This window comes from Taurulus bubalis (assembly GCF_910589615.1).
Source record: "Taurulus bubalis genome assembly, chromosome: 18".
Classification (NCBI taxonomy): Eukaryota; Metazoa; Chordata; class Actinopteri; order Perciformes; family Cottidae; genus Taurulus; species Taurulus bubalis.
The window spans coordinates 12,121,694-12,136,324 of record NC_136606.1 but is presented as its reverse complement, the minus strand read 5'-3'; the positions used below and the strand labels follow the sequence as shown (position 1 = coordinate 12,136,324).

The 14,631-nt window shown below is 43.1% G+C and overlaps 1 protein-coding gene across 1 annotated transcript in view; it reads right to left on the bottom strand.

Annotated features, from left to right (window-relative positions):
- The window catches only part of oplah (5-oxoprolinase, ATP-hydrolysing), a gene marked incomplete at its 5' end in the record, with an annotated part of 35,738 nt that extends 24,131 nt beyond the window's left edge, over positions 1–11,607 (bottom strand). The window contains 26 exons of the mRNA XM_079234551.1: positions 144–241; positions 371–531; positions 630–787; positions 891–1,040; positions 1,215–1,349; positions 1,440–1,586; positions 1,666–1,850; positions 2,547–2,721; positions 2,832–2,933; positions 3,091–3,251; positions 3,690–3,841; positions 4,579–4,691; positions 4,826–4,964; positions 5,235–5,372; positions 5,498–5,668; positions 5,843–5,955; positions 6,113–6,238; positions 6,360–6,535; positions 6,982–7,049; positions 7,562–7,700; positions 8,107–8,272; positions 8,413–8,608; positions 9,349–9,472; positions 9,965–10,079; positions 10,586–10,777; positions 11,437–11,607. Of these exons, the coding sequence (XP_079090677.1) occupies positions 144–241; positions 371–531; positions 630–787; positions 891–1,040; positions 1,215–1,349; positions 1,440–1,586; positions 1,666–1,850; positions 2,547–2,721; positions 2,832–2,933; positions 3,091–3,251; positions 3,690–3,841; positions 4,579–4,691; positions 4,826–4,964; positions 5,235–5,372; positions 5,498–5,668; positions 5,843–5,955; positions 6,113–6,238; positions 6,360–6,535; positions 6,982–7,049; positions 7,562–7,700; positions 8,107–8,272; positions 8,413–8,608; positions 9,349–9,472; positions 9,965–10,079; positions 10,586–10,777; positions 11,437–11,607 (3,771 nt within the window). The remainder of the gene's footprint in view (positions 1–143; positions 242–370; positions 532–629; positions 788–890; positions 1,041–1,214; positions 1,350–1,439; positions 1,587–1,665; positions 1,851–2,546; positions 2,722–2,831; positions 2,934–3,090; positions 3,252–3,689; positions 3,842–4,578; positions 4,692–4,825; positions 4,965–5,234; positions 5,373–5,497; positions 5,669–5,842; positions 5,956–6,112; positions 6,239–6,359; positions 6,536–6,981; positions 7,050–7,561; positions 7,701–8,106; positions 8,273–8,412; positions 8,609–9,348; positions 9,473–9,964; positions 10,080–10,585; positions 10,778–11,436) is intronic.
- Between the last annotated feature and the right edge of the window lie 3,024 nt (positions 11,608–14,631).

Sequence of the window (14,631 nt, the reverse complement as noted above, 5' to 3'; positions counted from 1 at the left end):
ATTACATTCTGTTGTGAGAAGACAATCTTTATTCATGCAAAATAAAAAATGTCTGTTTATTATTACCATCATTATTAATGTTGGTATAGTGACAGGGATACTTGATCGTATTTCTTTCACAGATGGACATTATGCAGTCTTACCCCAGGCTGAAGGTCGACACTGGTTTTGGCACCCAGGTTGAGGACTCGACCGTCTGCTCTGTGAAGCAGGTTCAGCCCTGCTGCTCCGTCCTCACCCCCTAACCAGCAGAGGGGAGTTAGAAGAGACAGAGTATAAACAATAGAAAGAAGAGTGACACCACCTGCAAACAGCTATTATAAAAAAAAAAACAGAAACATGAAAATGGCTGCAGAGGGTGAGCGTTTACCCTGGAGGCCGTAGGGACGGGTGGATCGCCTCTCAGTCAGTACAGAGAGAACCACCTTGTTCCTGAACAGAAGTTTCCGCACCACACCGTCTCCACCACGGTATGTTCCTGCACCTCCGGAGCCGGGCCGCAGAGAGAAGTGCTCTAAAATGACGGGATATCTGAAGAACATACAGCTCAATTATAGCATCATCATCATCATCATCATCATCACTAGACACAATAAATATCTTTTTTTTCCACAAATTCGATGTCGGACCTCTTCTCCAGAATCTCGGGGTCAGTGATGCGGGTGTTGGTCATGTGACTGTGAACTCCACTCCGCCCATTCCAGCCTGGGCCCGCCCCTGCTCCCCCAGCAACTGTCTCATAGTAACCTACATTCTCACTGCCAAATGAGATGTTGTTCATGCAGCCCTGATGAAAAGAGGAATGACAATAAATAAGCACAACACCTAAGCATATAACATGGATACGTTTGTTTTAATGTACAAATCCAGTTTTTCTCTTTTTTTCTTACCTGTGAAGCAGAGCACACCTCAAATGCCCTAAATATGACGTCGACCACTCTCTGGGATGTGAGTACATTTCCTCCCACCACAGCTGCATTCTGGGAAGGCTGAAGGATTGAGCCAGGGGGTATGATGATTTTGATTGGTGCAAGGCATCCCTGGATATGAAAAAAAGGAAAGAATCTGAATAATACAAATTATATGGAAGTGAACTTTTTCTAAAGCATTTTAATTTATTTTTTAAGTGCAGGAAGAATTACTAAACAAATACGTAATAAAAGCTTAAACGTTCCCGAGAACCCCCAGAGGGGTCCGTGAATACACTTCCTGACCTGATTAAGGGGAATGTCCTGTCCCACCATGCAGCGCAGGCAATAGATGAGGGCCGAAAGGGTGATGGCGCGTGGAGCGTTGCAGTTCCCCCAAACCTCTGTTCCCGTCCCTGTGAAGTCGAACACCGCGCTGCCCTGTGGGGATGGAGGTGTTTGTGTGAATTGATCAGTTCATTGTGCACAACAAAATGTTTGGATTACCATGAAGAGATTCTCCCTGCTCACCTCTTCCTCATTAATTTGAACCCGCAGTCTGATTGCTGTCCCGTCATCCATGAAATCTTCCGACTCCACCTCCAAGGAGCCAGTCTGTTGCCGTCGACGACGAGCAAAGTCTCTCAGCATGTCCCTCACTGCCAGCTCGGCATTACTCTGAAGCATTAACACAAAGGCTGTGGTAGTGCACCGCCACCAGCAGGACTTACTCGTATTCCCTTGCAGCCACAGTTACCTGAATGTATCCCATGTAGGCCTGGACCACAGCGAGCCCGTAGCTGTCAATCAACTCCCCCACCAGCTGGCTGCCTCTCTGATTGGCCGCCACCTGAGCCCGCAGGTCTGACAGGTTGTCATGGAGATTACGAGTCCCAGAGGAGTCTGGGTACTGGGCCGGAGCCATCAGAGCTTCAGTCAGAGCTGATAGGGAAGCAGAGGGAACAGGCATGAGAGAAAAGCACTGTGGGGAGTGAGATTAAAGAAAGTAAAATGAATGAGTGAATGTTAAATTAAAGTTAAAGATAGCGGAAACAAGCGGCGTGAGGTGATTATGTTGCTTTCTAAACTCTCCATATCCCTATACTGGTGATTTAGCATGTTTTAGCTCATTAACATTACTACACAAGTATTTAGTAAGTTTATACACTGATTCAGACCTTCCAGCAACTGGTTTACATTATTTTTTACTTATGCAAAAAATTATAATTATACAACTTTTAGATAATTAAACCTTGCACAAGCTGGGATTTGCATCACTTGCCTTTATTTTCTTGTTTAAGTTACATTACTGTTGCATTGTAATAGTTGTGAGAAGTGGCTGTTTTAAAAGCTTCTAAACTTGCCCCTTCTTATAAGTGCCTTACCACATAAGTAACATTAACAACAGATGACCAGTTGTTCATAATCTTGTATGTTTTGAAAAAGGTAGTTACGTTAAGAATAAGCTCCTTGTAGTTATTTGGCGACAGTTTGCAAAGTCACTGGTATAGCGAACACTCCCAGCAATAAGACTTTTATTATCTAGACTTGTGGGCAAGATACAGCTCTGTATCATCTCCTTTCCTTCCTTTTATCTGTCCTTCACACTGATTCTTGGTTCACCTCCTCCTCTCTTACCCTCTTCCTGAAAGACGCCACCAGTGACAAGTTTAAAGGACACGAAGACGGCCCCCTCCTGCTGAAGGGAGGTGGAATGGGGAGGCATGGAGCCTGGAGTGATGCCACCAATGTCAGCATGGTGCCCTCTGCTGGCGACAAAGAACACTGGCCTGCTCACTCCTTTCCGAAACACCTGGGAGGAAAAGGGGGACAGATAACGGAGGAAAGCAACAGGTATGTAGTAACAAGTAAGACTGATCATGAGAAAAGCAAGAATGCAGACAGAAGGTTGGACAGACTGACCGGTGTGATGACTGTGAGGTCTGGCAGGTGGCTGCCCCCGGCACACGGGTGGTTGCTCAGAATCACATCGCCTTCTTTCAGCTTGTTCCCCATTGATCTGAGCTGCTCAGAGGAGGAAGAGGAGAAGAAGGAGAAGTAGAAGAAGAAGAAGATCCTTTGTGTCATAATGGGGTGTTATTTATTATTATTTTGTTATTTGTTAATTATTAAGTGTTTCAGTTGTATGTCTAAACTCAGAACCCTCCCCAACATGAGGTACCTGGTACTGGACGGTCTCTTGCATGGCCCCCAGGTGGACAGGGATATGAGGAGCATTGGACACTAAACCACCGTCTGGTCCGAACACAGCACAGGAGAAGTCGAGACGTTCCTTGATGTTGGTGGAGATGGAGGTTCTTTGGAGGACTCTACCCATCTGTTCTGTAGAGGAGAGGTGGAACGCAACTGAGCAAGCTAATGAGAAAATAATACTGAACATGATATACGGCTGCTGCTGTGACTTCATGTCACAACCGTGCTGTTCTCATATTTCTGTTCTCATATTTATGTGCCTTATTTTATATATGTTCCTATACTATTAGAATTATAGCACTTATTTTGTTTTCTTAATTCTTAATTTGAATGCTATTTTTTACCTTAAGTTTTAAGTTATTGTAATTCTTTGTGGCAGGAGGACCTAGCAAAATAAGCTTTTCATTGTACAGAGTAACTCTGTTAACTATGCATATGACAATATCTATCTATCTATAATGACCCACAATCACTGCACTCCCTAATTATCTGCCTTCCTTCTCCTTGTTTCTCCCCAAACGCGTTCAACTCCCGTCTCATTCCCTCCTCTCCCCTCTGTTGGTGTACCTGCTATGCTCATGAAGCGGTGAGAGAAGATGGAGAGCTGCACTGTGTTGAGCTCAGTGCCCAGAGCGCAGTGAGGGTCAGAGCTCACAGTCATACAAACGTCGCCCCCTTCTGTTAGATGGGCCTCACAGCACGGCTCCACCAGGATGGTACTGATGGAGGAAAATAATACTTTTAATCAAACACAGATGTTTATGCAGGTAAATACAGGCATTAAAGGACATAACAAGTGTGCATGCATTAATGTTAAAAAAAACTTTATTTTCTCATGTCGTCTGTCTGAATACACCTGTATTCACTCTTTGTATGAAACGGGCCCTTTTATAGGCTGTCTCTTCGAGACCCCATCCCCAAACATTTAAGTAAAGTTAAGAACAGCCGATACTATATAAGAAAAAGTAGAGATGTCCCTGTCAAGTTTCTACGACCCTGAAACTATATATATATATATATATATATATATATATATATATATATATATATATATATACTTTAATTATAAAATATGTATCTGAAATAACAGATGTGACCTTCTAAATTTGGCACACCTTATTTTTCAAGATTCAAAATTAGAATGTTTATAAACTTACATTTTTGATATAACATGAATGAGCTTAATGGGAGTATGTGACTCCTGAACCTGATTGGTTAGTAAAAGACATCTCACTCAGTTGGTGTCGTTGGGACTACAAAAATACTCCGAACAGTAGAGTTCAGTAGAGAAAGGATCACAGTTTGATGTGCTATATTTTAGCAGATAACGATCCATTAAAATATGCCCGGAGTGGCTCTGATAGAGATATTTAGGATTGGCTCGGACATCTCTAAATAAAGTGTTTCATTGATGTTTATTGGAAAGCTAGTAATGGCAGTAAGGGGAAATGCCTGCCTGTTTTTGTCAATAATGATGGCTGGTCCCTGGATGCTGTGACCACATGGCAGCTCCTCCCATAGATACACACTGGTGTCCAGGTAACCTTCCTCAAAGTAACACTTGGTCATCTACGAATAAGAACAGAGATTACCACACGAAGTTTCATTACTTTGAAAACAAATGCATTCATGATGTTTCCACTGTTATCCATCTATAGCATAATGTATATTAGTGATATGCATGCGTAAGAGAGTCTGTGTACCGTGACTGGTTTGGCCTGTCCAAGCCCCGTCTTTGTTTTAAACACAGATTTGATACCAGATTTCCCACAACCCCTCACTCTGATGTCGTCAACCATGATGGCTCTTTCTGGGATAGTGAATCCAAACTCCTTCAGATAACTAAAAGAAGGAAAAAGCAAACAAACAGAGGAGGCAGAGGAGAAAATGTAGAGTGATTAAGGTTAGAAACCAAGATTAGTGTAAACAAATGTCAGCAAAGGAAAGACTTCTCCCCTGTGGATGATGGTGTGTTTGCTTATACAATGTAAACAAAAGGAACAAAAGGAGCAGAAGTGTAAGTGGAAATGAGTAAATACAGGATCTAGCCAATAGCTCAGTAGGTGAATAAATCAACAAATCATCGAGCAAATGAGTAAAGAATGAGCGAACCGCTTGGTGAAGGCACTGCGGAAGTCTCCAGCGAGGCAGGACTGGGCGTTGGTGGGGTAACCTGCAGCGGTAACCATGAGAGCGCAGTCAGTGCCCTTGTAACGCAGGTGAAGGAAGATCTCAGTGGTTATCTGACCGCTGAGGAGGACAAGAAACTGCATCATTACTTGTTAAGTGTTTAGTGAGTGTAACAGTGAAGAGGCATGGGAGTAATACACCTGGATCTGAGTTACACCAAACCACGTGGTGCTGTGGGAGCTGACCTGGTGAATCCGCGTGCGCAGAGTGTGTCGTGGCAGCGCTTGGAGAGCTGCTCCACCCTCCGATCAAGCTTGCCGAAAGAGCGCTGCTCGTACTGCAGCGAGCACGGCTCCTGCACCTCCTCCACCACGTCAGCTAGAGCCAGCCCATAGGCCGACAGCACGCCGCTGTATCTGCAACACACAGACACGCACATTACAGCCACACACATTGTGCAGGAATACAACTCTTTTATACACACACACACACACACACACACACACACACACACACACACACACACACACACACACACACACACACACACACACAACACGGAAACAACACCAATCACCCTTGACCCTTACTTGTGAATGAAGACAGACTTCATCCCCAAGGCTCGGGCAATAGCACAGGCATGTTGGCCACCTGCACCCCCGAAGCATGCCAACACGTGCTGAGATGTATCATGGCCCTTGGCCTGTGGGGGTTTGGGAGGTGGGGGAGGAGTGAGGGAGCACCAGAAAAAAATAAGAAAAGTAAGCACATGTATTTAAATATGTGACACATTTAACAACCTAACATTCTGCGTTACTATTTTCACCAAGAGGCAGCTACGGCTTGTATACCCCAAATACCTGTGTCAGAGCTCTGATTGGCCGGCACATGGCCTCATTTGCAACACGAATGAATCCCATGGCAACCTCCTCCACGCTCATCTGTGACTTGCTGTCGCTTGAGTTGCTGGCTCCATTTGCGCTAACCTGCGTATGAAAACATAAAAACACATTTTAGCGTCATCATTAATACCCCCCAATAGAATTATTAGGACGATTTGACACTCAGTATTAATTAATATCTTAATATCTCAGTAAATATTAGTGCCTGTGATTGATTAGAAGACAAGAAGAGGTTGATCTCCTGGCTCAGATGATGGAAATGCTTCATGGTTTCTTCCAATGACAGTGGTTCATTCTCCCCTGGCCCAAAGATCTTTGGGAAGAAGGACGGGAGGAGTCGACCCAGGGCTAAGTTAGCGTCGGTGACAGTCAGAGGGCCGCCTAGGAAAATCCCACAAGGAGTCAATGGGTTTGTTTTCCTTACTCATGCTGTTCTAACCAAGTCCACACGTTTAACCAAATTAAACATGTTCCAATCTGGTGTTTTAACATCTGTTTTGTGAAAGAAAGCTGTATGAAATGGAGCTACTCAACTCTCCTACAGGGAACATCAACAGTAAAGTCAGAGTCATGTGTCTTTTTGTGAGCACACACAATTCCAACTGAGAACTACAAAGCAAGCTTCAGTTATATCATCTGAAACTTGGATTTGTTCCAATTTTTAACCTTCATGCTGCTAAACCGGATTATAAATCCAGAGAAGGGAGAAGGGTAAATAATGTACCATCTACCAGGCCGTGGAAAGAAGAAATACATTGGGAGAAATTGGAAATACTAAAAACAGAAATAAAAGGGAGTAATGGTGAAAAAAAGAAGAAGGCTGTTACCTTTCCTGTAGCAGGCTGGTCCTGGATGTGCACCTGCAGACTCTGGTCCAACCACAAACATCCCTGATCTGAGAGGGAAGTAAACGGAAGGAGAGAAAACAGAAAGGACGGGAAAACGTGTTGGATTAATAGTGTTTAATTTGAAATCAAAGTTAAACCAAACCCAAACAAGTAGAAAGAGTATCAGGAATGTGAGAGTACATGGTCAATCTTGTGATAGTCAATTATAAAACCTCACAAAAAGTGACCAACTCAACAGTCATCTATGCAACTATTTAGCTTTCAGACATGTATGCATATACATTGCTAGTCCCAAGAGCAAACATCTTGCAAAGCTTTCATTTCTCATAGCATCCATTCTTGACTCATTTGCTCACAGGATGGACTGCAACCTGCCACCAGAAAGCAATTTATCAGACTTTGCACAGCTCCCTCTGCAGCCACAAATGGCTTTACACTTTAAATCACGTATGCAGTAGTACTCCCTAAGACCTGTAAACAGACTTTGATGTGTACATTTTGTAGAATTCCACAATAGTGAAAGTAACGATGGGTCAAGACTGGTGACTGACTAACAAACCTGAAGAAGAGCCGTGATCCTCCGCCTGCAGCCACAGTGTTGATGTCCAACTGCGGTGCTTGCAGGGTGACTCCGGCTGTGGTAGCCTCAAACACGTGTTCATACTGGCCAGCGTACCGACTGACATCAGTGGATGTTCCTGGAGAGAAAGACAAGACAGAGGCAGACAGAAGGACAAGAAGCATGGAAAGCTGTAAAAGTGTATCACAGAAAGAGATTGTTTCCCCCCTTTTATCTAATCTGTAATGAATATATGCACTTGATGCCAATTGTAACACTTGTGTGTGAAAGAAATATAAGAACATGTAACATCACATGCAATAATCCAAGTCTGAAACAATGCATATGCACAGTAAATTGAGCTTGCCTGAGTGCAGACCTTTTAATCCGCCACTCCACTGAGTTTCCGTAAACAATTCTGTCAGATATCAGGCAAACACTGTGCATCAAAGAACTAGCAAAGAGCAAGAAGCTCCTTGCATAGTCTGTGCACTCTGTATTTGTTCATGGTAATAACAATACGCCCCAGCATTCCTCCTACTCACCACCCATGTCAAAGCCAATCACAGGTTTTTTCTCCGTTTGGCTGTATGAAGTGATGGCGTATCCCACCACCCCTCCCGCTGGGCCAGAGAGAACAGCCCGTGAACCGCAGAACTGCTCCATGGGAGTCAGACCGCCATCTGACTGCATGAACAGGACGTCCTTGTCCTGAGGACAAGAGTTCAGATGAAACAGGATTTCTAACTGACACTCAGTCAGTTTAGCAAACTAAGCAATTAATTAAAGAAAATGTGGTATTTTGTATCAAAACAACAACAAGAACACATATATTGATGTGTGAAACACACCTTCAGTCCACCCTTGAACCCAGATGTAAAGCCTTTTAAGTACTGATGAATTTTGGGTGTGAGGTAGGCGTCGGCGCAGACAGTGTAGCCCCGAGGCACTGCCCGCACCATGGGCATGACCTCACTGGACAGAGACACCTGGGTGAAGCCCAGGCGACGGGCCAGGGCGCCCACTGCTTTCTCATGATCAGAAAATCTGAAAGAGAGAGGGGGAGGAAGGGGGTGAAACTTTCAGTCAAACATTAATAAAGCTCTTATACAATTTCACTGCTGCTAACAGTCTATTGTGCGTCTTATCACTTTACAGCTTTATCTGTGACAGGTGAGATGATGCAAAAATATCGGTTAACAGCTGGTTTCCTAAAGGTGCCCTTTCAACTCAATCCAAAGGCTTTGGAAACATGTTATCTACTCGGAACTGGAGGGAATTAGATGCAACGACTTTGAATGTGTGAATGGATTTTGAGGAATACATAGGAATATACTTAAGTATAGTAAGTATATTATAAGTATTATAAGTTAAGTGAAAAGAAATGGGAAGAAAAAAGCATGAACTTTCACCCAATACATCACAAGGGTTACACAGACAATAGAAACAGGCTATTGGACACCAGCCACCTTTGACTTGTATACTGCATACCAGTCCTCCCACAGAGACAAGGAGTCTTTACACCAAAAGACATGCGAATTTTCGCAACTCTTTTGGTGTGAAAGAACCATTAGAGCAAGACTTGCATGATTGAGTTTACAGTGACGGAAAGAAAAAAACCAAGTGAGTAGTTAGAAGTTAAAAGTAAAAATAAAATCTTGTCTTAGTGAGATGGTCTGGGAAGGAGAGAAAGCAAACGGACAAAAGAGAGGACACGATCTCAGATTAGGCTCTTGCGTATAAACACTTCTATTCCCTGAGGTGCAAAAACAAGTTGTACTACTAACGTGTATGAGTGCAGCAGAAGGACAGCAATGCTGGTTATCCCACGAGACAGAACTCCCCTGAGGTCTTTTTCCACTCGCTCAAGATCGAGCTCCCTCCACACCTCCAGAGAATCCCCTGTACTGCCTGAGGGACACCAGCACACACACACACACACACACACACACACACACACACACACACACACACACACACACACACACACACACACACACACTACAGCCTTAATGTGGAAGCTTTCACATTGAAATTAGTTAAAATAAGGATTGAATGTCAGACAAGCGCTTTGTTTGACATTCAGGTTTGGTCTGCCAGCTTTCCTTCGTGCAGTATTCTTCAACCCAAAGTCATCTTCTTTGTTTACTTTCAAACATTGTGGCCTTTTATTTCAACAAAAAGGTATTCTCATGTTATACATTTAATTATGTTAAGCATTTAGGCAATGCGTGTGCCTGTAGACTGAGCTTACATTCCTACATTCACAACCCCAAAATACAGGGTATTGCCTTTGTTGTATTCCCATGTCCACTGACATATCAGTGGTGAGAGTGGAAACAGAATGACAGTTTATAAGAACTACAAGGGAGATTTGGCAGTCGGGTACTAAGTGTTTCACACCTGTGACGATACGTTTGGGATCTTTTCTGGGCAGCTGGCAGCCGTCTTGCCCGAGAACAACTCGCTCATCCACCTCTATAACCTCTTCATACAGCACGTCAGGAACCACCACCTCCTGCATACACACACAAACACACACATGTGAATTCAACGCACGCGTACCAACAAGGGACACATCTGACGAGCAGTATACATGCCAGCGATATACAGATAAGAATGGATGGCAACTATTGCAACATGCATACAGAAGATGGATTTCTGACAGCTTGCTCTGCAGCAGAGCATCAGCTTCATAGATAAGTTACCATTTAAACCATTAATGGTACAACTGTTATGGGGCAAACTCCAAGACCTGCCCTATCTGTACCACTAAATAATGTCTAAACCTTGTGTTGCAGAGACACTAGAGTCGCACCAAGGCTACTCATTAACACCACACACAGTATAGCCAAAAGGGCATCATGGTGCTCACTGGGTCGATGTGGTTAGACGGTTGGATCAGCTCACTACTTAATGACATTCAGGTAGCATGTCACATAAGCATGACTGTACTCGCTTTACCTTTTAATATTAAACATGTATGTATATATTAATGCGTTAAGAAAAGCAAGCATTACAAACCAAATCAAATAGTTTTGGCCTGGCCTGCGTGCCTATGTGCAACAAATCCTTGAAGCCCTGTGTGACCAGCAGTGCAGTCCTTTCTCCCTCTCTCTCCAGCAGCGCGTTGGTTGCCACCGTTGTGCCCATTCGGATCCATCCAATCAGAGTGGTGTCTACGGGCTGCTCGCGAGGAAAGACCTGCCCTGTTTCCTGTCAATACATCAACACACACACACACACACACACACACACACACACACACACACACACACACACACACACACACACACACACATATACAGATCATAAACATATGTATATATATATATATATATATATATATATATATATATATATATATATATATATGATGTAGAGATGTAACTGTGATTAATATGATCTGATCTGAAGTCTTGATTGGCTGTCTGTTCATTAATAATTGTAACGTATAACAATATAATTTGAGTTTTTAAAGTCTGTTATGTGTGTGTTTTTATGTGGTAAAACTTTTAATTTGCCATTTTGTCCAGGACCCCTTAAATACTCAATGGGATTATGCTGGCCAATTTAATGTTAAATAAATATAAAATGAAATGAAAACAGCTTCATTAAGATACATGGCATCTTGACTGAGTCATACTAATGCCATAGTATTGTGTTATAACTGTGACCAGAATATAATTCAATGAGGAACACACATAAGGTAATCAAAAGGCAAATGTTGGGAAGTCAAGACAGCTATCTTGAAAATCTGGAGCTCAACAACATTACACACATATATTTGTATCAATGGAATATTAACTACAAAGTGCTTACTAATAGTTCAGAAAATCAGCCTTAGTTGTAACACATCCATCCCGTCACGCTACCTCTTCCAGGACTCTGCGGATCCCCTCCGTGGGCGCGTCTTTGTAGTTCTGGGGGTCCCGGGACAGCAGTTTCAGGACTCTCTCTCGGCCATCAGGCAGCCGGGCAAACACATCGGTAAAGGTGCCACCCCGGTCGATGGCAAAGTCAAACTTCCCCTTAGTCTCGGTCATAGTGGAGAGAGAGGACAGCTGATCCTGAGTCTGAGACTAGCTGGAGGAAAATAAGAAAATAAGAAAGAGGGAGAGATTAACACGTTCAGCATGCAACACTTCAGCCATCTGATAGGTCAGCTGAACATATTCATTCACAAAATCAATACATGTCATACACACCGAATGCGTATCTTTCTCTAACAGTTGTATGCGTTTATATTACATTAAATTGCATGTATTGCTATGCTCGAGGTGTCTCCAGCCCATTCACGGTCTGCGTGCAAGGCGAGCGCGTGCACACAGCGAGTTCGAGTCAACAAAGCCAAAGATCTGACCAATCCAACTGTAAACAACACCAATACCCACATGAACACCGCCGCTGCACCTGCAGAGTGTTAATCTCGGATAATCCGGTAGATCAGACCTCTATGACGGCGTCGTTACAAAAGGAAACACAGTAATAGGAGTTCCTGCTACGTGCAGCTGACCGGTGTTTAAGCCCCGCCCCTCTGCGAGCTGCTTTCTAATTACGTAACAGAGACGATCCCCTCATGAAGGTCCCTGACGGATCTTAATCACAAAGATTGCAAAGGCTGCAAATTATTATTTTATCAATAATCCCTTTCTTCAGCATTTATTACCTGAGACAAGTCAGTATGGTACAATAGTTATCGCTTCTCAGCATTTTCTGTCCATCACCATCCTATTAATCATTTGCTGTTGTAATGAAATAGACCTCGCTGTGCCTCCACGTGCACACGCTGGTAGTACTGGTAGTACGGACTGACAATAACATGGGACACGTGTCCTCTCTTGTGATCTTTCAATAAACACATAGAGGCAAAAATAAAAACAACTTTATAGGCCAAGGAATATATGCAGTGGTGGAATGTAAGTAAGTACACAAACTCCAGTTCTCTACTTCAATACAAATTCAATATTGAATGCAAAGATATACTGTATACATATATTTTAATCCACTACATTCACCTGACAGATTGTGTACAATTTCTTTTCTGTTCAGTGAAAACCATTAATCTTTTTAATTAGTTTTAATGGTACTTATTATATATTGATATACTGAAGGATAAAGTGTTCCTTTTTTTAGTTTTGAATATTCTCTGACTTCTTTAATTAAATAAACTATTTATTGGCCTCTTGGATTAGTTGGAAAATGTATCTTCACAAAACTGAAGCAGGGCGGCTTTCTGAACTCATGAAAAGTTAACTTTTTAGAAATACGTTCTCACAGGACAGTGACGCTACAAACATATGCTCTGATGTGATATGTTGCATTGCTGGAGATTATACCCAACAGTATATTAAGGAGTCAAAATTAGCAATACCGTAACGTCTACAGCAGTAAAATGCAACGTAGACATTAAGAAGCAGTAATATTAATCTAAAAAACATAAAGTCAAACACTGACCAGGAACATTTCACTGCACAAGGACTGTTTTCTTTTGATATTTGAAGTAAACTAGCTGATAATTTTACTTAAGTAAGGGAACATTTTCAGTGTGGTATTAGTACTTTTACTTACGGAAAGATATGGTGTCTAACATGAGAGATAAAATCCTGGACGTCATAGCTGACCATCCCACGGTGAAAAACCTCATTGTGCATACGGGAAGCTGTGATATTGTGAAACAAGAGTCTGAAGTTCTGAAGCGAGACTTTATTGACTTGTTAAACACAGTCAGCTCTGCCAATGCTGAGGTGTTTATCAGTGGCCCTCTTCCACCAGCCAGGAGAGGAGTTGAAAGATTCAGCAGGCTGTTTGAACTGAACAGATGGCTGTCAACTGCATGTACTGACCATACAGTACATTTTATCGACAATTTTTACATTTTCTGGGAGCGTATACATCTTTTTAAGGCAGATGGAGTTTGCCTGAACAAGTCAGGGGTAAAACTCTTCACCTCTAGCTTATTTTTCTCCCTGCGTCACTCGTCTGTTCCCACTGCCAAGGACAGGAGACAAGAGGAATCTAAACAAGAGATAACCACACAGCATCGCCGTGGAGACCTCATGGGAAGGAAGCCAAAGGAGAGCCAAGAGAAGGAGTCTCCACCCTCATCATCAAGGACTGATATCCCTCTCGGAGAGGACGAGTCTTTACTTCCCTCACCAGCACCTACTTCCACCCCCCACACTTCATCCAGGTCCCTCTCCTCTCTACTCTCTCCCTCCTCCCCATCCTCCCCCCTCATGGAGTTCACTGAATGAGATGGTCATTGCTGGAACCAAATTCACTCCCCTCCGCATAACCACTTCCGTGCTGAAACCCCTCCAGCTAGACCTCCGTCACTGGTTCTAAATGCTTTGACGCAAACACCAAAGTTAAAGCGCCGTGCCCCTCCCCCGCCTCCACAACATCTCCACAACCATCCTCTATCATTTAGGCACAAACTTGATATTTTGTTTTTAACCGAAACTTGGTTAGACCAAGATAACAGTGCAGCTGTTCTTATTGAAGCAACACCTCCCAACTTCAGTTTCGTGAGTGAAACAAGAGCGCATAAGAAAGGAGGTGGAGGTTGTGACAAAGCGTTACATCACTGAAAACACCAGTGAACTATTTATTCAGAAGTTCTGCTCCACACCAGGCCTCTCTTGCATCTCAGTCAATGAGCTTGTGGATGGCTTCAATTTTAAAGTTAAAAATGTTATTGATGCCATTGCACCCACTAAGGTGAAGGTTGTCTCGGGTAAGAAAAGATCCCCTTGGAGAAATGCCACGCTGGTCAGAATAGAGAAAAGAGAGTGTCGGAAAGCTGAACGCAGGTGGCGAAAAACTAATCTCCAGGTTCACTGTGGTATCTATAAAGAGAGACTTCACAATTATAATTTGGAACTTAGAAATGCGAGACAGGCCTTCTTCTCTGACATCATAACCAAAAACAAAAACAATACACGCGCCTTATTTGCTACCGTGGACAGGCTAACAAACCCTCCGGTGTCGGTAACGACTACGCTCCAATCCACCTGGGCATGCAATCAATTTGTCTTAAAATTTCTATCTTAAAAGTTGTTGCATCT